Here is a 23,718-nt window from a genome sequence, read left to right on the forward strand (position 1 = left end):
GCCTAATTGAGTGATGTATATAAATACATATGCGACTCTGGTTGCCAAATCAGGGATGTGTTTGTGGCTGCATCCATTTGGGCCTTTAAAAAATGCTGAAAAATGAAATTACCATGGCAGCAGGCTGGGATAGTTATTGAAGCTGAGGTGTGGAACAAAGCCACTGTCCCTCTGTCTCTGGGCTGCTGCCAGAGGGGCTCAGCCCCCTCAAAGCCATCCCCATTCTCACCACAGAGCCTGGCTCCTCTGCCCCAGCTTTTAGTATGCCCTGGGAGCTGCAGCGAGTCCCTGAGGGCCAGGATGATGCTTCTGCTACAGAAACAAGCCCTGGCTGCCCTCCAAGGAGAGCTTTCCTTTCCAAAGAAGCAGGAGAAGAGGGAAGAAATATCCCATTAAGTCTCATAATGCTTAATGATTTTCATCTCCAAGCTAATTGCTCTGTTACACTCCCCCCCCCACACACACACTGTTAGTCCATAGCTGCATCTAGGCATCACAGAAATAAGAAAATTGGAAGGGACCTTCATGCTAAATGGCTTCAGTTGTTGCTGCACTTTTCTTTTAATGGCTTTTTGTAGGCACAAAAAAAGAAATGGCCAGCAAATGCCTTGAGAACAGAGCTGGAGGCTGAGCTTTTAAAGCCTGCAAGCTCAGCTAGATGCCCCACCAGTGCCCAGCTGCCTGAGGGTTAACAACACTATACCACCATCTGCTCAGCACTCCTGGCTTTGGGACAGAAAAGTGAAATTAGAGGCCCAAAGGAAAAAAAAGAGAGAGAGAAGAAAATGAAAAGGTTGAAGGCTGAGTCAGTTCACAGCAATCTGGCCTAGAAATAACAGAGCGTGAGACCCAGTGGGTAGGGAGCAGCCCAGTTCCAGTCTATCTGGGTCCCCCAGATGATGCTGTAAAAGAACAGACTATTTGGTATTACTCAAATTCAAATTGAAATCAAAGACATCCCGTGATTGGTTGTTTGTTTGTTTGTTTCTCTTTTCTCAGGACAAGAATATTGCAACGGATTGTGTTCAAGAAGACATACAGTAACTGGGGAAAAAAACTCCAGTGTGTGGAGTCTGAGAATATGTTCTGCAGGAAGAATCTAATATCTGGCAAAGCAACCCATGTCAAAACGCTTTCCCAAACTGCTGATATATCCCACAGTGGAGGGAAGGAGCAGATGGAAGCAGGAATTCCCCATCAGCTTTGTGAGGTGAGTACAGAGGGCTGATATGGGGAGCTTGTGTTGAAGCTGCCACCAGCTCCTCTGGGCAGGCACTGGACACACTTTTTCAACCCACAAGTGGTTAGCACGATGCTGTCACTGTCACCAGCTGTAATGACCTCTGGCACAGGTACCCATAGAAGCTGTGGGGTTTCCTTCCTGGAGATGTCCAAAAAACACCTGGACACGGTCCTAGGAACACTGTTCTGCATGGCCCTGCTGGAGCAGGATGGGACATGGACATGGACATGGACATGCACATGGACACAAAGATCTCTTCTGACCCCAACCATTTGCAATTGTGTGATTCTGTAATGAGACGCGATGCCATTTTTTGCCCAGATAACTTGGTGGGAAAGTCTTCCTGTCAAAGGGTGAGGTGAATATGCTCATAGCCTTGCTGGATCTCACCTGAAGCACAGATAGCCACATCCTGACAACTATATTCTCCTGATGTTTGATACCCAGAGCTGCTCCCAGAGTGTCTTGTGGTCTCAGTGATGGTGAGGTGAGAAGTCCCACCCACTGCTCCTGGACATCATATTAGAGGGGAGCAATGGCTGGTCTGACTTGCTGCAGGAGAAAGGTGGTGAGCCCTTTTCTTTCTTCCAGCACAGTATTTTCTCATCATTTAGAGATAAATGTGCCAAAATGATTACAGATGAGCATCTGAGGAAAAATGCCGTGAGCCCACTGAGCTGGAGCAGGGAACAGTGCAGTACTGTGTCCTCCCAAGCAGGAAGGAAGAAAAAGAGGTTCTGCAGAGATACAGTGGTCTTGTTTAGACACAAAACCCATCAGATTATTTGCCTGAAGCAGGGGATGAGTGCCATGATTGAGGGCTACTTTTCTTGCTGCCTGTCTCCCAAGGGAGGCTGTTTCAGGGCAAATACTGACCCACAACAAAGCTCCATCAATTTCCAGCATTAATCTAGCCCCAAGCTTGCATTGCAGGGCTCTATCTCTGCTTCAATTAAAGCCTAAATATCAGCAACCAAAATAAACTCTTTGGTAAACAGAGGAGAGCGTGTTCCAGCTATACCCAACAGCTCACTTTAGGCATGACTTTTATTGCTGTGAGACCACAGATGAAGTCAAGTAGGACAAGTTGAGCATCAAAGGGCACGCAACAAATATTTTCACTGTTCTGTCATGGAAATGGTTCTCCCTGCTTCTATCAGGATGTCAGGGTGGTGCTTTGCTGCTTGTCCTTGGAGAGGTGCTTCAAGGAGCAGGGATGGACACCTCCATGCCCTGGAGGTAGTTCTAAGATAGCTCTTGAGAACCTCTACCTTCTGCAAAGCACATTAGATGTGTCCTTGCACCAAGGAAGACGGAAGTAAAGCTGCTCCTTCCAGTGTTCCCACAGTCTACAGGTGCTTGTCTCCTTCTAACCCAGCCCCAAGGCTTTTCCCATTTCACCTCCCACCAGAGTGAGCTCTTTAGTGACACAGTTTTGCTGGGCTTTCTCCATGCACAGCACCCCAAAAATCCAGCCTTGCTTGGATGAGTGATGGTGGCACTGGGGAAGTGCTTTGATTCAGATATTATGAAAACCAGAGGGAGTGTGATCTCCTCAAAATCCATAGATGCCCTGGCTTCACCCACCTCTTATGCTGGCTTTGCTTTCCTAGAAGCACCTACTGGCAGAGATGAAGTGACACTATAGGGGAAACTGTTGATCACAGCCTGAACCTCTGATTAACCATCTGAGGTAAGCGACGAGTCAGCTGCAGGAGCACAGGTGAAGGTAATTCAGCTGTGCTACTGGAAGGGATGGAGCTTGACTCCACCTCTCCTAGATCCCATTTAAGGGCTGACCACCACTAAGGCAGCATCTCTTTGTGGAGATTGCTCCTTTGTGGAGTTTTGGTGACAAGCCTCAATATTATCCATATTGACTGAAGGCCTCAGAGTTGGTGAGTCTTTTCCTTAGATACTCTCTGGCTATCTATTTACAACTATACTTGTATTATTCCAACTATACACACACCCAAGGTAGACGCGGGTGCCACTGTTGGGGTGCAGTGCTCAGCTGGTCAGTGTCCTCAGCATCCCATGGGCACTACCCAAAAGTAACACCAAAGGCCGTGCAGGAGGTGTGAGTCTCTCAGTGAGCATGTTTGGTTTTGAAATGGAAGTGCAGGCCCTGATTCTTGTTTGAATAAGGTTGTAGTAGTGGGTTTCTGGGTTTGCTTGAGTCTGGTTCAGGCAGGAAGTGTGTGGCCTATTTCAGGAGGTGGTACTGTTTTAGAGACAACACAGTGCCTCATCAACCATAATAAATACTGCTAAATGTTTAAGGGCTTATAAATATTTCAGCAGAATCCTTGAGTGGTTACTGATGGAGTTTAGTCAGGTGCTGGGCAAAGCTCCTCCTCCCGTCTGTGGGTCAGGAGGATGGAACAAGATGCTTGAGAGGTGAAGGGGTTAGTGGGCATTCCTCCACACTGTTGCAGGGCCTGTCCCAAATTAAGGATGCTGAGATGGGAGCATGGACAAGTGGAGTTTTCCCTGCCACAATATTCAATGTGTAATATCTCACTCAGAAGATTATAAACAATATTTGTCCTCGCTTGGCTGATCTTTCCGCTCCCCTGAGTCCAACAATGCCATGCCAATGCAGTGGGGAGCAAAGCTATCCTGAGGTCTACTGTCAGCTGCAATGTCCTGCAGCGAGTCTAATCAGCTACCTCTGATCACCAGAGCTAATTGCACTTTCAGATCTTGGAGCAGAGGTGAAATGGAAGTACAAGGCAGCCTTCACTCCTTGCTCATGTTGCAGTCTTCAGAAACAAAGCCTTTTAAGACCCTGTATGAACTTTTACTAGATGGGGAATTTTGCTTCTGGCCATCTGCGGATATATTTGCATTTAAGGAAAAGGGGAAAGGACGAGCTGTCCCTACACTCACGTCTCTTGCGGCTCTGTTTCAGGCAGCAAAAGGCTTATTAAAGTGCTTTGCACTTTGGTTGTCTCAACAAGTAAGAAAATGTGATTCTTGAAATTCAAGCTACTAAAAAAACACAACAGCAACAAAAATCCCAGCCCTTGCTTCTTCCTCCCTCTTTCCTTACCCAGATTGGCCCCTTTATCTCCAAAGCCTGTTTACATAACGCAGCAGAGCTCAGCACTGTGCCTTGGAATAGCTGCTTTGAATAAGCAAGGAACAGCCCACTGGGATTTTTCATTGCTCAAATTCTCTTAAGAAGCAATGCAATTGGGAGTTTTACTTTTGATGTGTGAGTCTCATTGTTTTTTATCAGAAGTATTTTTTAGATGTCTGCTGACTGGCATACAAACTCTCCTCAATATACAATGCAGAATATAGGGGAAATTCAACAAAGAGAGTAGGGAAGGTAGTGGATATTTACTGAATGTTGGAACTTTAGATTCACCCAGTGCATCAGCTTTGGTTTTTTTTCTGTATGTGCCCAGGAGTTGGCACTGTGTGAAAGGGACTGAGCTGACAAAACAGGTGTAAAGCACCACTGCAAGAAGACCACATCTGAACAACATGGCACAAGTTGCATCCACAAGGCTGAGGCAACGCAGCAGTCAATAAACCAATGTGCAAGAGATAATAATATGGATACAAAAAGACATGGCAGATTTGATTAAAATCACCTACTCCCTATCAATGATTAATAATAACAGCATCATGGTCCATTCTCTGGGGTTTGCCCAATATGCTGCCTCTGAACCCAGTTTTGAGCATCCCTCAACCTCCAGACAGCTGGATCTCATGAGTGCCAGGGCTTGAAACCACCCTCTGGCAGGGTAGGGAGGTCAAGGAATCCCCTGCTAATCGTAGTTTGGTGAGCAGAGGAGAAAATGGTGATGGAGGTGTGAGCATGTCAGAAAGAGTCAAGCTTGATGGGTGGCCAAGCTCTGAAGTTGAAACAGACTGTGGATAGAGTGGCATAGAAACGTATCAGTAAAACTGAATTCATTGCGAAAGGTCATTTTCTGGAAGCCAGAAGGCTTCATGTGGGTGGACAGTTGATGTGGAGATTCAGAACTTTATAGAGTCAGAAGCAAATGTCAGATGTGTCAAATGAGGCATTTTGTATTTGCAGAGAAACTTTTGTTCTATAAATTAAGAAAGTGGGGGGAAAAAAGGAGAAAAAAAAAAAGATCAATATCAAAATATGGCACTTTGATCTGATATTTGTTCCCCTGTCTCGTGGCCCTGATGTTTCAATCTGCAGAAATCATCAAGAACACCCTGAACCTCATGCATTCATGGAAGAAAACAAGACCTTTCCCACCAAGTGCTACAAAGAAGCTCACCCAACAAAAGCTTTTGTTTTAAGGTTGTTTGTTTTTTTTTTCCTCTCCAGACCTGAAATACCCAGAGTTGACCCATGCTGGTCCTTCAGCATTTGACTTTGCACAGGGACACCTTTAATTCCAGCATTATGCCCAAGATTGCCTTCAAAGCGAATTGTATTTTGTTGTTGTTTTGTTTGTTTTAATTTATTTAAAGTATGATTTATTTATTTTTTTAACCTTTTTTTTTTTTTTTTTTTTTTTTTTTTTTTTTTTTTTACCTTGACTTTCTCCCTTTCCCAGTGGTTTCATGATCTGGAGGATGAATCCATGGGAATTTGAGTTCCCTATGCTGGGGCAGGCACTTGTCACCTGGAGGAGTGCCAGCACAGGCTTCAGTGTATTTACAGCACCATAAGGATTGAATTTTGCTTTTGACATTGGCCTGTTGGCTTTTGTCCTTTGGATGGCCTTGCTTGCACACAGGGGAGGTAGCAGGAAAACTACAGGGAGGCCAGGGTGGGTCTGCTATGGGGCAAACTCAGCCTGCTGCAAGGGAAGAGGACTAAGCACATATCCAGAGTTCAGTATCCAGTGCTAGAGAGAAATTAAGAGTATTTGTTTGAATTTGGGACTGGCTTTTCTTTTCCATGCCTCTCAAGAGTATAAATGAGATGGATTTTTGTCTCAGGCTGAAGCCAATCAATTACTGTGTTAAGTCTCATAACATGTTAATGCTATGAGACTTAACATGAGATTCTGCCCTCATTCCTCCTGCCTTTCCTTCCCTTAGTTTCTCATTGCCACGTAAATACTGAATTTACAACTCAAAATTGTGACTCAGAACATACATACATCTCAAAGCACATTTGATACCACAGATAATTCAGAGTGTTTTTGGGGCTATGTGGGTGTTGTCACAACCCTTTAATATGGATGGATGTACAGCACAATATTTCACTTCCTTTTTAATTATATGCTTTATTTGTGCTTTATTAATTATTGAAATCTTTATATTTGTTTTCTATACAGAGATGTGAATCAGGCTCATTTCATGAGTCCCACTGACCCAGCCATGGAACTGGCAGTGTGCAGATGAATTCCTGTTGAGGTTCTACTCCATACAGATGCAAAGGTCAGTCATGGGCTGCAGCTTCAGGTCTGGGGTTGTAACAGAATCCCAACTTTCTGGGAACTCAATCATAACCATGACGCAGAGTCTGAAATTCACATCAGGTGGAAAAAAATAATGATGGGGAAACAGTTTCCCTGATAGAAAGTGCTTTCAGATAACTAACATACCTCTTATTTGGGCAAAGATCCTATGGGCACAGGCTGGGCTTCAGCCTGAATAAAACACAACAAGATCCTAACTGAGAACTGAGTATACAGTGCTACATCTATTGTAATGCATCAGTGCAAATCTTGTACATCCTCTAAGCTTAACAAGGGCCATGACTTAAAAAAGAAATATAAAATAAATTGTATCTCTTTAAATTAAGCAAATGATCCTAAGTGGCTCATGAAACCCAAGTATTTGTCTGAAAATAATTATTTTGCACAAATTTAGTTGCTGGAAATATAATATTTACAGGATGGAATGCTGTTTTTCTAGGCTTCCATGGCACAGAGCTAAAAAAGTAACACAAGTTTTGGTCAAGATTCTCTTCCCCTCACTTGATTCTTGTTTTAGACATGTGTGTGTGTGGGGGGGTCCTCAAACAAAAATGAACAGGGATTTAGAAGTCAGATTCCATGTGGATGACTCATATATCCCTATTAAGGTATCTCAGAACTTTATAGGCCGAGATCTCTCCAGGACATACAGAACAAAAGTTCCACGTCAAGCCATGTCTTCCTGAAAGATTTGTGAATCTTGTTTATAAGCCTTCAAATGACAGAAAATCCACTCCCCCATGCAGACACTCATAGGCCATGGTCTAGTCACTCCTTAACAGCTTTTGTAGGTCTAGACTGAGCCTCTCTCAACTCTCACCATAAAGCCTGTTTCCGGAGCTAATGTAATTCTTGTTAGTGCTATTCCAGGAAGGGTTTTGCTAATGCAGTATGTAAAAATAATACAACCTGTCTTCCTGTGCTCGATATTTCTCTGCTTGCATGCACAAGGATTGCAATTGTTGCTTTGTTTACAGCAGCACACCAATTATATTCAGTGGGTTGTGTACAATCATTCCTCAGTTCTTGACAACATCACTGTTTGGCAGAATACATTTGTTTACCTATTGTTTATACTTGATGTACCTTCCACCTTACTGGTCACACGACTTGGCATTTGACCTCACTGTTTGAGCAAGAACTTTTTTATCAAACAACCCAAGTCAGGCAGCACAACTGGCTCATGATCTTCATTAATTCCAATTATATCCACTTTGTGATTATTGGCACTTTTTACCTGAAGAGATGACGTATTTCATTACAAGAGGATGATGAAGATATGAAAAATACCGAGCCAAAAATAATAATAAATAACAATAAAAATATATATGATTGGGAATCAGAAAATACTCACTGCATGCTGTTATTTCACTGACCATTGTTTTCTAAAATAAGTGTTGTTACTAGTATTTAGTCCAGCGAATATGGGTCACATTGATATTTTTAGTATTACTTTTCTTAATCAGAATGTCCTCTAGGACTAAATAATGTGGATTTCAAAATTTGTTTTAACAATAGTTACTTCCATTGAACCAAGTTGCTACAATTTCATTTAATTATGTTTTGATTTTTAAATAGTTCTTCTTGTTCCTTTTTGTTTGCAATTGCTTTTAGATTAGGGAACATAAATTTTTGAATTTTTCATTGTATTATTATCCAGTAACACAGTCTGCTTGCACTTACAAAATGAAATTACAGTGTGATCGTTTCCATCCAGAAAGCTATTATTTTCTAGGCTGCTGACCATCTCATTATGATCTATAAAAACAAAGCCTGGTGCAGAAATACCCCAAGCTGATTTCAATGTTTTTTCTACTTAGAAATCTATGTGCAGCTTACAGAAACCCCTGAGGATGCTCCCCCAGTAGTAGCAAGAGACCTTCAGCATCTGCTCCCCAGCCTGAAATCTCTCATCAGACATCAAGGATGGTTCCTCTCTCTGCACTCCTGGAAGGTGTGTTAAAAGAGCTGATCTTTCTGCTCCCATTTCACGTGGTGGTTGGTAGCAGACACTTCGCAGTAACAGGGCCCCCTTCTCCAGGTAAGTTGCTGCTTGTATATGGATCTCAAGGCATTTCAAATATTATCTGAGTGGTCAGTATATCTGTCACGTCAGACTGCCTTTGACAGAGACTGCCCTTCCCCCTTCTCTCCCTCTCTCCCTCCCTCCCTCCCTCTTGTCTTGCCTGAACAGGCTGTAGCAGTGGTTTTAGCATCTCCATCATTTGGATCTTGTGGATGCTTGGTAATATCAATCATCTCACATGATGGTTTCCAATTTCTTTGACTCATTATCAGCTGAAAAGCTGGGAAGTCTAATATTTCAAATAACTCCCCATGATTTTTTTCACTTCCAACAAACCTGGCTTTAGCTGTTTGGCCCAGTCCCTCCCTCCCCAGTCAGGGAGGAAATAGAAGTGCTGCAGAGACCGCAGACTTGCAGACCCTATGGATGAGCGGCAGCTTATAAACACAGCCAAGAGTCCTTGCCAGAACCGAACCCGGGGGTTTTGTGGGGGCAGGAGCACTTCAAGGGGAATGAAAGCAGAGAACTCTCGCAGCTTACGTGAAACGCAAATACAACCCGAGCCTGGATTTCAGCCTTTCTCCCATGACACAGAAATCTGTCTCCTCTCCCCATCGTGGGGCCGTTTTCCGCGGTGGCCGTCGGGTTGACTGCGAGGCCAGCACCGCGCCACCACCTCCTCTCTCTGCGACTTCATCACCATCCTCCGTGAACAGAGCTCGGCCGGCCCTGCCCTGAGCCCCCCGCCCCGAGGTGCAGCCGCTCTTCCAGAACCACTGGCCGCGGACAGCTCCCGCCCGCTGCTCCCCCAGAGCCGCCTTGGCCCTGCGGTGCCGCCGCCCCCGCCCGCGGCGCCTTCAGCACCACCGAGCACGGACAGCGCCGGGCCAGGGGGCGCCCCGGCTGCCCCGGTCGGATGTGCCCCCCCCCCCCGATACTCCCCTCGGAGCCCCTCTGGACCCCCGGGGTCCAGAGGATTGGTGGTCGGTCCCCAGCCCCTTCCCGACCCCCAGTCGTTATACCGGCGGGACTCACCAAACATCTGGATGTGGCCCTTGGTGATGGGGTTGAAGGTGCCGCAGGACAGCAGGATAACGTGGGTCTTGGTGGTCTCCGTCATGGTCCCGGCCCGGCCCAGCCCCAGCCGCTTTTTGTGTCTCGGTGCGGCTGCGGCGGCGCGAGGGAGGGAGGGAGAGAGCGGGGCCGGGGCGGGAGAGGGGCGGGGCCGGGGCTGCGGGAGCAGGGACGGAGCAGAGACCTCCCCCCGGCCCCGCCCGGGGCTGGCGCGGGCAGCCTGGGGTACACAGAGCCCGCCGCGGGCACGGGGACACGCGAGGGTCCAAGCTGTGTTTCACACGCACACGTAACACAGGGATTCAAGTCGACATACGTTGCATCAGCTGCCCAGGGAATGGGGGCAGTGGGTAAGCACCCTCCGCATGAACCTGCACAAACTGGGTGTTTGGGTGCAGCCACGTGGTGTGCGTCTCCGCGGTCCTGTCCAAAGGCACTGGAGATCCCAGCCATGCAGTCACCCCTGCACACCCTTCTGGAGGGCTCTAGGGTAAAAACACCCTGGCAGGCACCAAGCACCTCCCTTTCACCATCTGAAGGAAGTGAAATTTCTGTAGATGGGCCACAAAGCAGTTCCTGCAAGGGAAACTAGTACGAGACTGACTGTCTTCATTTCTCATTTGTGTTCCTTGAGACAAGAGCTGTGGGCAGTTGCCTTCAGCCGCTGCCCAGAAGCTGGCATCAGCTGCTGCTTCTCCCCATTTCCCAAACAAAGCCTTTTCTCCCAGCAGGGAGTTATTGGCTTCTACCCAGTTTTTCTTTCCCTTCCTCTATCTGTTAAATCCATTGCCCTCCTCTGTTACACCCCTGAGCAATATGCAGGGCAACAGCCCTGGGAACGAACCCAAGAAGTCACTGAGTTGTCCAGGGAACCCCTATGTCCTTTAGGTAGGATCAGAGAATGGGGTGAGATCAAGAGGTTCATTCTGGGCTTTTTTTGTGCTTCACCTCCTTGTTTGCCTCAAAAGGGAGAGAGTCACTGCTTCAGAATAGTGGCTCTGCAGTTCAGTGCTGCATAGCTCTGCCTATATAACTACAGCCATTAATTAGCATCTATCAGCCTCAGGGTGACAGCAGAAAAAGAGGGCATTCCTCAAGCCTCTCTTGGTGCTCATGCATGTGTGTTCTTGTGCATCTGCCTTCATAAAACTTGTTCTCTTTTTTTTTGGTTAAAAGTCATCCAACAGCTTCAAAAGTTACCTGTGGAGGCTGAGGGACAGACACCTCTTCTTCAGAAACCAGGCTGAGGAATGGAATCATGATCTCTCTTTGCTTAAAACAAGGCAGTGCTGGTTAGCTCTTCTGCACTGAAGCACTGATGAAACATCAGTGAAACTGAAAAGCAATTTTTTGTTAATCCTAACCCAATTGCCACTATGTTTACATAGGAAATGCTTGTGCGGAGATCTATTCCCTATATCCTTCTATAGGAGGCACAACCTGCACCTACAGGAGCATCAGGGGCTGCTGTTAGGTACAAATAGAGGAGGTGAAAAAATGTGCTTCTGTGTGGAGCGCTGTGGATGAGCGCTGGGTGGATGACAGATGCAGTACATCGGCTGTCACTTAGCAACGCTGCTGGTGCGGGAAGTGGGTGCTGTGACGCTGACAAAACATTGTGCTGGTCAGAGAGCCAGTGGCACAGCCACATGTGCACAGGAGGAGACTCTTTCTTCCAACACAGAATACGTTGGCTTGGTAGGAGGTGGGGTGGAGGATGTTATTTCATGTATCTTCCCACTGTCTTACATCTTAGCCTGAGCACTTCTAGAGCATCAAACTGACTTTTGAAGATAGCTCAGCCATGCAGAGTCAGTCTGTGTGGTTACAATCTGAGCTGGGCTATGATGGGGGTAGGAGATGGAGACACTCAATGTGACTCCCCAGGAATGGCTTCTTCTTCCTTCCTTTCCAAGCTGGATTTAGCTTTTATTTGCTGTGGAAGGGTATATCCACACAGCACATGTTCTAAGAGAATTACAAGTAAATCCGCTAAATACTTTATGAATTATAAGGATTAAAAGGGATTTATTTAAGAAAAGCAGCATTTTGATTGATTTATTTTTCTGTCCAGAATAGGAACAGGTTGCCCGGAGATGCTGTGGATGTCCCATCTCTGGAAGTATCCAAGGCCTGTTTGATGGGATTTTGGGCAGCCTGTTCTAAGTGGTCTTTAAGGTCCCCTCTAGCCTAAGCCATTGTATGATTCTTTGATTCTATGACATTTGCAAGGGAATAATGCAGACTTTACACACCTTTACAGACTTAGAAATCCTGAAGTTTTATGTATAGACTCTATTTGGAACAGTGATATTATAATTAGGAAAAGATGAGGCTTTTGTCACTAACAATTAAAACCCATGAAATACATGATAATTAATTACTAAGAGGGACCAATTCAAGGCAAAATTAAGAGCACTTAGGTATCTTTACACTTTGTTTCTTCCTTCAAGTTCTTCAGTTTCTCCAAGTGCTAATTTCCCTCATTCATAATATTTAGATTCTTACAATCATTCAACTGACAGATGATGTGAGGTTTTACCATTCAGCTGTTGTGTGCTGTACTTTGTGCTTTTCTTGATCCCCTTTTCCACTCAGACCAGCAGACAAACATGATGTCTCAGACGTCCATAAGTCAAGATCTGTTACTTGAGATGGAGAGTCAACCAGTGACCACATCATACACGAAAACACAGAGAGTACACATGCCCGAAGGGAAGCTTTGTTCTCCACAACACTCCCAGGGTATTCCTGGACAATTAAAGAGGTTAGAGTTAATGAAGCGGGGTGGGATCAGGCTTCGGTTTGCAACCAACTCTCTGTTCTCAACTTACCTTGAGGAAATCTCTCAGGTTCCTCTGACTGCCTGTTAAACAGGGATGGCTGCTCACTCTTAGAGCAGGTTAGAGCAGCGCTCTGAGGATAAATGCATCACAGGTCTTTGAAATGCTGAGCCCCAACAATAAGAGATGCTGCTGGAGGATTCACATTTGGGATCGTGACCCTTTCACTGGGGAGATCAGAGAAGCTTCACTCCTGGGCTGTGTTGCTCACAGCAGAGAGCCAAGGTCCATTGCTATTTAATGAGTCCTAGGGCTCTTTGATCAACCATGGGATCAAATCCTTGCCAATGCTATGGCAGTGGGAGCAAGGGGGTAGTACTAGGCCTGTCCATGGCACTTCAGAGATGGGGGCACCCATAGCTCTGGGCAGCAATGCCAAAGGTCCCACTACACGGCATGCTTCTTACACACTCAGGTAACACGAGATGCATTACCTGCCCTCATCAGCACACACCCCATTCCACATTTCTGCCTTATTTCAGTGTGCCGGCCCATAGTGCCGCTGAGCTCAGGAGGACTTTCCCTGCCTAGAGACAAGTTTGGGCCTACACCGAGTCACAAAGGCGGCACCGAGTGGCTATAATTAGGCTGTATATACGCTCGTATACGCGAAGGTTCCTATATTTGGCTGTGACGGAACGCCGTGCCCAGATGCCCCGGGCCGGGGTGGTTGTGCGGGGCGGGCAGCGCCCAAAGCCCGGCCGGGAAGGCGCCGTGGTTGCCGTGGCGATGCCCGGCTGTCCCCCGTTCCCCCCCGGTTGTTATAGCAGCGGGAGAACCAATCGCTGCCCGCCGCTCCGGGTCGGCGTGCAGGAGGCGCGGGGGAAGGCTTTGCCGGTGGCGCCGGCGGAAGTAGCGGCGGGGCCGGGCCCGGAAACGCGGCCGGCGCGGCGGGAGGCTCCGGGCGGCCAGGGGCTGAGGACGGCGGGGCGGAGCGGGGCACGGCCGGGCCGCGGGCTGAGCACACGGGATAGAGGAGGAGGCGGCCGGGGCGGCTCGGGGGAGACCGGAACGCGGAGCGGGGACGCGCGGCCCCTCCCTTCCTGCCCCTCCCCGCGGCGGCGGCGGGCCCCGCACGGGAAGATGGCGGCGGCGGCCGGAGGCGGCAGCAACAGCGGCAGCGGCAGCGGCGTGGGGGCGGCGGGCCGGGCCGGCCTGTGAGAGCCGCGGCGGGGCGGCACACGGGAGGAGAGAGGCGGAGGATGAGCCTGCTGTGCGCGCAGTACCTCCGGTGAGAGCACACGGGCACCGAGGCCGGGCCGCGGAGAGGGTTGGGGGCTGGGGGGGGGGCGAGCGGACGGAGCCCGGGCTCGCGGCAAGGTCACGGTGTGTCTGTTCAGGTCACGGTGTGTCTGTTCAGGTCACGGTGTGTCTGTGTCTGTCCGGGCCGCTGCCTCGCACCGCGCCCCGTGCTGCCCGGCTGCTGCCCGCACAACCCGCCGCTGAGCGGGGCGGCCTCGCCGTAGTGCCGGGGCTGAAGGAGCGGGCCGTGCTGTGGGACCAAGGGCTCCGGCCTTGGGTGGGATGAGCAGGTTGTGAGTGAGCTTCCCTTCTGGGCGCAGAACGCTTGTGGTGGTTGATCACTCCAGGAAGAAGCACATGGCCTGGCAGTGTCAGTGCCGTACTAAATCATCCTTTGTCCATGCGGTTGTGATCCTTCCAAGCACATCAAGGGAAAGGTGCTTCTTCACCAGACGGTCGTGCTCAGTCTCTCTGAGAAGTTATGGCTTGGGCAAGTTTTCTTGTGTGAGTTCTAGGAGACTTTCACGTTTCCACTGTTCTGAAACGCTTGGGCTGCCTCCACTTACTGACTCTACCAATGTGCTGCTGTATTCAACCTGTCTGGTGTCTGGCTCCCTGGTGATCCAGACCTGTCTCAGCCTCACCTCCCCATTCCCATCCCACCAAACAGAAGCAATTGATCTAACAGTAAGTTCTTGCACCCTTATAAGGGTTTCCTGCCCGTGCTTAGCTTCTTCCTTCTTTCCAGTCGCTTTATCAACAAAAGCTCTGAAACACTCGTTATTAACTCTCTTCTACTAGCTATTTACTTTCATATATATCTTAATAACACACTCATTTCTCGCCTCTGCCCTCGTGACTGAGTCTGTCTGCCCTGAGTCTCTGCTCCATCCATGTGTGTCCTACCCAAGTCACCTTCCTGCACCGGGTGTTTCTCAGTGCTCTGTGTCCTCCTCATGGAGCTGGAGAACCTCATTGCCTGGCACCATATGTAGCAGTCACCTCTTTTTGTCAGCTGTTCCTCCAGCAGCATAGCTTTGCCTGTATTTGTTTTTTTTTCCTTGAGTGCTCTATGTTAGTGGGAGTACTTAATGCAACAGGGCACAGATATATTACAAGTAGTGAATTGTCTCTTTGTCACCAAGGATCTCCTTCATTTAAAAGAAAAGGGGGTGGGGGGGGGGGGGGGGATAAGGAGGAAAGGCACCCCACAAAACTGTCCAAGTTCTTTGTAGCTGGTGCAGTGCATGTGTGTTTCAGTTCTGGGTAAGTTTGGGAGGCAGTTTCTTTAAATCTGCACATGGTTTTCTATATCCACTGGAGCAATGCTGTGTGTAGATTTAATTCTGATTTGCATAGAGCTATTGAGAGTTGGTTTACAGCAGCCCAGGCCATAAGGAGGACAGGGAATAGGTCCTCAGGCTCACATAGGATACATAGACCAAGTGTAGTTATACAAAAAGATAGGTTAACAAAACATTGTGCTGAATAAAGATGTGGGGTGATTAGTCTTACCCTTCTTAAAGCTAACCAGGGGTAGAAAAGTTTTTGGAGAGATCTTTGTATTTGAAGTTTAAATGTGAGAGAGCTGAATTTCTAAGGTGACCATGTAATGGTTGAATAACTTGTGAAGTAATGACTCTGCAAGAATTGGGAGACACTGAAAGAGTGAGCAGGGAAGAAAGGGGATTTTCATCCAGACTGCATTAACTCCTCCACCACCAGTCTCTTGCTTCTTCTCTATGTATACTTTGTGTATATATGGATGTATGTGTATATACATAAATCATGTTTGGAAATACTGTCCTTAAAAGATCATGCCCTTTCAGTAGGAGTACAAGAGCTGGGAAACAGCTGAGACTCCTACAGAAGTGTTCCAGAAAGAACAAAGAAGGTCAGACACAATATCACCAGTGTTTATACAGTTGTGGGGAATCCTTTTTTTAAGTCATCTTTCTATACTGTGAGATAGCATTGGAATTTTTCCTTTCCTATTCTTAATATCCTTTTCAAGGTCACCTTTCAAGAGTATGTGATTGTGTTCTCCCTCATCTCAATTCAGTTCCCTGGGTACTTCTCTGGGGTCTTTGAGTTGCTTCACAAAGATCTGCATTAGATCTGGCCAGAGGAGTAAAAACTTACAGGAGGCTCCATCAGGGATCTCAGAATAGAGGCTCTATTTGGGTGAATGTGTTCTGGGCCTGGTATGTCTGATCTGACTGAGAAATTTGATCTGTATCTTTTGTTCTGCTTGGGGAATCTTTAAGTACAGCCCTTACATCAAATTGAGCATGTAGGACAATCTTACAGCAAACATTTCGTGTATCCTGCTACCTACAAAGGCACTGGTAAGCAAATTATCACTGCAGGTAGGATTTCTGATGTAATGCTACTGAAACTGAGCACTTAGTTTCTTCCTTTTCATAAGACAGAATTGAGCTTAAGATCACCTAGTCTGCGTGTACTTACTGTAAAGAAATGGTCTTTGTTGCCAGTTCTATAGACATTGTATGGTTTTTATATGTTCAAAACACAGTTAACTTGGATTCAAAAGTGTGATAGCTTGACTGAGATAAGACTGTCTGGATTGCATTTCACAAAGATACGAATTCCAGTTTATAGTTAATGTGGTATTACCCTGGTGAATTGTGGCTTTTAGCACAATGTAAATGTAACATTAAAAAGTGCCTGAATTACAGGGCTTGAACGTTGCTTAGAAATTCTGGTGCTGACAAACCAGTCGGTAGCTTCCTGATGTGTTATGATGAGGCCGTAACCAACTTCATTAAAGGTTTGCCTGCTTTAATAATTTAAATTGTGACTCTCTTTTCAAAGACTCAGTAGCTCCATTAACTTTTGCATCGGCCATGTCTCTTCACGGTGGCTCCTTTGCTGTCTGCCAGTCCATGACGCACCTTTTGCAAAGTTTCTTCACTTTTAAATGAAGAAGGGCAGGAGCAGAGGTAATTTAGTGCTGCAATCTTTGCTTGTTCTGGTAACTGTTCCTGATTAGGATGATGTAGAACTGATGTCTGTCAATGCCTGACAGGCAGAAACCAGTGCTACTTGAACCCCAACAAAACAGGCAGAGTCAGTTAGTTAACTTGAGTTAAATCTCAAGAGCATATGGAGGAAGAAGTACATGTAATGTTGGTAGCAGACTAGTAATGTATGACTGCAATGTTCTGCCTGGAGTGCACAGAACCCCTGGCACTGGAAGTGACCTCAGGGTGTCCCTGTCCAGCCTCCTGCTCCAGTATGACACCAGCTTGTTCAGCAATTCACCCAGGTATTGGCAGCTTCTAATGTCAGAAGCAGTGTTTGCCGTTCTGCTGCTTTACAGCCTTTGTGGTGGAAAAGATCTTTGCGCTCAGTTGGGACCTCGTGTATTTTAACTTAAGCTGATATTCCTGCCATGTGCTGCAGCCAGGAGCCCCCAGAGCTCTGCTGCTGGGTGAGCACTGTGGCTCTGACTGCCCTGGGGTCTCACAGACCTTGCTCCTGTTGGTCTGTTGTCCTCAGTGATTTGTCTTCACGTCCAATTGGTTTTGGGAAGTTTTCCCTGTGGCTTTTTAATGTTCTGCAATGATTAATGGTACTTTCATGCATTGTTTACTTTTAGATTTTAAACAGGGGAGAAGTAGCAGAGAGGTCAGAAAACTGCATTGGCTTTCAGAAGGCGCCACTATTTACTCTGGGGGAAAATAAAGGCAAAATTTCCACCCCCTTTTCTTTCTATACTGCTCTCTGTGCAAGCTGCTTCTAGCATTTGTAAGTAGAATTACCACCAGTGTTTATTATGAGCAATGCTTTTCAAGGGAGAAGGCGGTGGTTTAAAGAGGCAGGTAATTTTGGTGGTGACTACTGTTTGCTACAGATCTACAAACATTGTGGTGACCTATGAAGTAAAAATTACAATAAAAAAGAGTGTAAAGCAATTCCCCCAGAGGGGATTTGGATTATTGAGCATCTTCCTGCCACCCAGGGCAACTTGTGTGAAGGTCATATTATCTCATAGCTCTTAATGCTATGTAGGAACAAGGCAGATGTGAATGTCCTGCTTGTTCGCTGTCACTTCTCTTTCTTAAATGGTTTTGACAGGATTTATCTGCAGAGGGATGGACTGTGAGAACTCGAATGCACGAGCGGTTCAGGACGTGATGGGCCCATTTCATCTGCAGTGGCTGGCAGGAGGGTGGCTGTGTGAGTGCAGATGTGGGGAGAGGGCTGCAACAATCAGAACTCGGCCTTTCTTCCTTTATGCTTTGTGAAAGCCCAACATCTGGAGAACTTCTAACAGTAGTGTCCTCTCCTCCTTTTACCCTCTCCCCTCAGTACTGGTTTGATGGTGGATGATTTTTGGTCTTCAGTGGACTGCTTTTGTTTTGTGTTTTTACCTCTGGGTAGTTCTATGTGAGTATGTTCCCCGTCCTGTCCGTCATTACCACACATGCTGACAAAAGGGGTGAGGTTGTGTGCACGAGGCACTAAGAATAAGGGTAGGGTGGGACTGCAGGTTTTGATGATACAGTGCTCATTCTCTCTAAGCAGTCACTGACCTATAGCCCTGGTAACTAATGCCCTGGGTCCTATGAATAGTGAAGCCCACATGCCCTGCCTGGCTGGTATCGCTGTCCTGAACAGTACCCCAGCTTTCTGTCTGGGCCAAGCAGCCTTATTTATTTGCTTCAGAGCACAGCTTATCACAGATGCTGTTACTTCACTATGCTGGAGGTTACTTGCAAAGCAGTGTTCCAGTGACCTAGAAGTGCAAGTTAGTGTAAGTAAAGCTATAGCTGTATTTATTTATTCATTTTTGGTCATAGGGGCTATTCTTGCAGCAGTTGGTTCTTGTTCTAACCTGCGTATTCGTGCACAGTTTGATCCATATTGAAAAGGAGAGAGGGTTGTGTTGTGGCAATGAAGGTAAGTGATGCTTCCCTGAAGCATCTCACGTTGCACGAAGCACTTTCAGTAGGCTGTCCCTTTCCCTGAATACAGGCTTCCAGAGGCTTTTTGATGCTTTTCTTCATTCCAGTGCATGGTAAGAAGATGCACTTGCCCATTAACTTCTGTTTGGTGACTGCTTAGCTATTTTATGTGGTAGAGGAGGAGAGGTTTGCTGTAGTGGAGCAGCTGGTTTTGCTGGATGAGGAGCACTGCTTCTGGATCTTCATGGTAGCTGCAAAGATCCATGTGTAGGAGCAGACTCGTACATAAGGAGTGGTGGAAGAGCTGAGGAATATAGCTGTAGGTAAGGAGTGTCAGAGGATGTCAGGTATTGCTGTCCTTGCTTTGAACTAGAAGCTTGTATTCATCTCACTTCAAAACCATGAGTCTTTCAGGCAAGAGGGAAACGAAAACACAGATCTATTTCCTTAAAATCATTAGTAGGTTGCATAGTTTGGTCCTGTACTTTTAATGTGTTACTAGGAAGGTCACAGACTTCAGCAGCGCTTAGTAACAAACACATGTTCCCATATGCTAGAATGGCTGAAAGGAATGGCACCTGAATTTGTTCATCTCACTGCAGTGACTGGAGGGCTGAGTGCCTGTAGAGTGCTGGGGAATGTGGGGCTGCCCCTTGGGCTGTAGCTCCTCACAGGTTTGTGCAGGACAGAGGATTGGTGGTGTTTCTGTTCATGCCTCTCAAGTATTCGATCCATTTTAATGTGGCTTCTTTGACTGCTCTTGGCACTGCCTTTAGGTCCTGTTCCTAGGCTTGCCTGGGCACTGCTGCTCTTCCCCTGTTCCCAGGAACAGTTCTGATTATAAGCTCGGGGACATCCTAAACAACCAAATGAGGAGGAAATGGCTCAAGCAGTGTTTTGATACTGTGTATTCCAATTCCTCCTAGCTATATCTGTAGCTGCCCTTTCAGATCAGTGTAACGCGGTGAGTTGAGATGGAATAAGAGCTTTTTGAGTAACATTTGGCCTGCTTTCTTTTCTTTCTGTATTCCAGTAGGACTTGTTTTGGATTATTCACACTGGCTTCCTATGCCCAGTAGTTTATTGTAAGGAACCAGAAAGCTGAGGATTCTCTTGGGATTGTTACATTGCCATGGACAACCTACTGAATTTCATTGATGGGACTTAAATCAGAGATATCCTTGAGGTACTTGGGAGTCCTGCTAGAGTTAATTGTCTCTTCCTCCTTTAGGGCAAATATACACACACACACACACACACACACACATATATATATATAAAATTTTATTTCTGAAAGTGCTATGTCTCTAATACATCATCAGTCTAGTTGTCTTATTTTAATTTCATTGTTGTGGAAGGTATCTTACTTCATCAAATATGGGTCTGTATAAGTTGGTTCAGTATATTCCCCCCCCCATCTCTGAAGTGTCTCTTTTGAGCTATCTGGCCCCACTCACGATGTGGTTGTGTTGTGTCTGTAGCTGTTAGGAAATGAGAAGCTCGTTCTGAATTCCACTGAAACCTTTGAGGCTGATTCTGCCAAATGAACTTGGGGAAGATGTCTTGAATTTACAGAACTGTTTGCAGAGAGGAGATTATTCATCTGGATACAGCAAAACATACCTTTTGGGCATTGAGAGGCTTTCATCAAGACACACTTCAGTGTTTCTTGGTGCCTTGATTTAATGAGGCCTTGACATCTCCTTCTGTCCAACCAGACTACTGCTAAGGGCAGCCTGTTGCAGGGGCCCTCTGGATTCTCATGTTATTCACAGCAGCCTGATTTCCCTACAGCTGATGGTCAGGAGCAGATGGGAATGGACATGTGGTAATTCAGCTGGAGAAAACCATCTTTCAGCCCTTTTTTTTTCATAATCTGAGGAATTCTGCCACTGTTTTCAGTTGTATTGAACGGTTCCTGGAATTTGCTTTGCCATGTCCTGTCTTGGTCTCCCTGTGATGAGGAAAGCATGTGGGTATTGCTGTGTGTCAGACAGCTGTGACCATGTGATGTTACCAATCTTTTTTTAAACCAGGGTTTCCTGTAACCAGCAAGGAACCTTTGACAGACTCCAGCTTTGGTTCCTTCTGCAGCTGGTGTTTTTGGCTGTGCCCTTGAGCATTTAAACTCCTAATTGAAGGTGCACTTGAGCCATTGAGATTGGTCCTTAGGGTGCTTTCCAGACCACGCTTGTGATAACTAAAAATAGGAGTGTCAACCACCTGTGCTTATGAAGAGGGGGGGTATGTCATCAAACTTCTTTTGGGTATTGAGTAGGTGCTCGTAGTCTGTCTTGAAGCATTGTAAGTACTTGTAAGTAGAGGACAATGCAATGACAGAACTCTGTATGGCTGAAAGCACTGTTGTGCATATGGATTTTGAGGTTAAAGCAGCATGATTCATGTGAGTTTCCACGCCTGGTTGTCAAATGAAGCACAGCACCAAAACTATTCTGTTTTCAAATTTGTTTTGGATGTGTTAGAATTATATACTAAAAGCTTGTGTGGTGACAAGGTCGATGCTACTGTGTTTGCAGAGTGAAGTGCTGAGGTGGTATGTGAGATAGGAGTATGGACTGGGTGATCATGGAGGTCCTTTCCAGCCTTGGTGATACCAAGTGCCAGGAACCTTTAATTATAGATGTGGTTCTGGGGGAAAGCTACTTGGCATCCTTTCTGTTCTTCAGGCTGCATGTCCAGGAGCCTTTTCCTCAGCAGCTGTGGATGAAGTGAACACAATGAGCAGGGCTGCTCTGTGTGAACTGCCCAAGGACAGAATCCTTTATAGGTCTGTATCTGAGGTATTGAGATGAAAATTTGAAATACAAAGATTTTTATAGAAATGTTTAATCTCCAAAAGCAGGATTAACCTTGGAAGTTATAAATTTGCTCAAACCTTGCTCCTAGCCAATTCATTAATTTTTAAAGCAGGAAAGGTGAGTTACTGGTTAACTGGCAGCAGCTGTGGGAGCATGGTGGTGGCAGTGTGCTCACCACCTCGTTTGGAGTTGTGGGCTCAGCTGGCCTTGCTGAGGGAGCTGTGCCACTTGAGCAGGGGACATGCACCTTTGTTCTCCTTGGGACCCATTTGTGCTCAATTGCTGCCCCAAACTGCAAGCTGCATCCTTCCTAGAGAGGGGCAGTCCCTGTAGCAGCGCATCTGTTCTGCTTCATTCCCAAGTAAAATGCAATCAGATCTGGGCTGGGGAAGCTGGTTTCCCTCTCAGCTGAACACAGCTGTTGCTGTATGTGCAAGGAACCTGCAGTTTTTAGTGGTAGGCTCTTGCCTTTTGCAATGGACAACCCATCTGGTTAGGGGGAGGGATCTCAAATGTCTCAGGGTACTGAGCAGGGGGAGCTTAAGGTTGGACACACAGCTGTGGCTGCTGAATGGTGACAGGCTTCTCTATGAAAAAGTTATTCCATCTGCTGTGTGTTACTGGAACACAGTGGGGAGCTGCTGCTGAGGCTTCTGTAAACTGTTGGCAGTGATGCACTTAGTACCTATTTAATTTCAAAAATGGCAGGTAGAATTCTTCCTGAGTGGTGTTCAGTCTTAATACCATTCCTCTGCTTTTAGAGTGCTGTTTGCATTTACCTTCAAGATAGAAGATAAAAAATAATATCCGAGATGCAACTTGCAATGAGAATCATTGCAACTTGCAATCATTCAACTGCTTTGTGCAGTTGTTGAATTGCTATAGTGGATAATTTCAATGCCAGTAGTTCTGCTTTAAGCCTTACATTTTTTGAGGCCTTGAGTGTAAGGACATCAGACTTGGTGCTTGGAAAGTGCCTGTTCAGAGAGATGAGTGCTGCAGTACCTGTTGTGGCCTGGCCTAATAGGATCATAGGGATAATACAGTTGCTAGGCCATAGCAACTGTGACCATCAGCAAGGTAGCTCAGCTTTCTCTTGAGCTCTCTGCAGAAGACTTCAGGGCAGGACCCTCTGTATGAAGGGGGAAAACTTTTGATGACCTGCTGATCTCTGTCCTCTGATTTGTGTTTTCCATAGTTCCAGACAGGGTTATCATGATGCCGAAGCTATTAAAAGTAATTTAATCCCTTAGGTTTATTGCCTCTGTTTTTCCAGCACTTGGCATGAATTAAAATATAGTCAGTGACTGTAATATAACAAATGAGTACCAGATTTACTACCTGTTTATCACAGCTGAGACTTGATATCGTGTTCACTCCAATCAGGCTAGACTTGGGAGCTCAGAGTACAGTAGCATTGCACTGTGCAAAGTGTCTCTTTTGCTTGCTGACTTTCACATCTCACGTGGCACTTTGGCAGATGAACTGCAGGCACTGCTGGGTGCTTCCTGAGTTTGGTATGGTGGGCAGGGACGCAACAGAGCTTTATTTTCATCCCTTCAACCATAAGCAGTATGTGTGTAGAGATTAGTTTTCTGTGTGTGTCCAGTAGAACAATATTCTGGGCGGCTAATAGGTCAAGATGGACTGTATGGTCAGTGTTTTAAAACTACTGTTACAAAACTCAGCTGTGCTTAACAAGCACTAGTCTTAATGCTTCCTGCTTCTTCTTTAAGGAGGGATAGAGACGTTTTACTCCCATGAAGATTAAATAGGAGAGCAAGCCTGTATAGAGTTCCCTTAGAGTAGCATTTGCCTCATGGGCACATCTTTTTTAAATCTGGAGGCAAAGGAACTTTTAAGAGACTTTCATGAAGCTGGAGAAGAAAAAAATGAGTCTGAATAAAGCTGACGGAAGGGATGAGGACTGTCAGTTCTGATCAAATTTGGGGAAAGAGCTGCTTTTGGTGGCTGCTTTTTGAAGGTAATTATTATGACTTATTTCTAATGGAGCCTAGACAAGGAGGAAGGGGGGAGTTGAAGAGGAAGAAGTCAAAAATAGTAAAACTCCAATTCTATCCACTTTCTTATCATGCCACCAATGAGCAAAAAGG

General features: G+C 46.3%; 2 protein-coding genes and 1 long non-coding RNA gene across 6 annotated transcripts in view; 2 read left to right on the forward strand and 1 right to left on the reverse strand.

Moving 5' to 3' along the window:
* Positions 1 to 9,874, reverse strand: part of NMNAT2 (nicotinamide nucleotide adenylyltransferase 2) — a 20,124-nt gene extending 10,250 nt beyond the window's left edge. Inside the window, exon 1 of the mRNA XM_015869593.3 lies at positions 9,731 to 9,874. Within this exon, the coding sequence (XP_015725079.1) occupies positions 9,731 to 9,815 (85 nt within the window). The 5' untranslated portion in view covers positions 9,816 to 9,874. The remainder of the gene's footprint in view (positions 1 to 9,730) is intronic.
* LOC107317209 (uncharacterized) lies at positions 1,074 to 8,620 on the forward strand. Its single transcript, XR_014932588.1, has 3 exons — positions 1,074 to 1,210; positions 6,526 to 6,628; positions 8,490 to 8,620. It is a non-coding gene; the product is annotated as an uncharacterized LOC107317209 (long non-coding RNA).
* A 3,586-nt stretch (positions 9,875 to 13,460) lies between the features above and the next one.
* The window catches only part of SMG7 (SMG7 nonsense mediated mRNA decay factor), a 40,746-nt gene continuing 30,488 nt past the window's right edge, over positions 13,461 to 23,718 (forward strand). For all 4 annotated transcript variants that reach the window (XM_015869582.3, XM_015869584.3, XM_015869583.3 and 1 more), the window contains exon 1: positions 13,461 to 13,843. In XM_015869582.3, coding sequence (XP_015725068.1) covers positions 13,815 to 13,843 — 29 coding nt within the window. In that variant the 5' untranslated portion in view covers positions 13,461 to 13,814. The remainder of the gene's footprint in view (positions 13,844 to 23,718) is intronic.

This window comes from Coturnix japonica, chromosome 11 (assembly GCF_054131305.1).
Source record: "Coturnix japonica strain WE chromosome 11, WE-NBRP24, whole genome shotgun sequence".
In the NCBI taxonomy this organism is placed as follows: domain Eukaryota; kingdom Metazoa; phylum Chordata; class Aves; order Galliformes; family Phasianidae; genus Coturnix; species Coturnix japonica.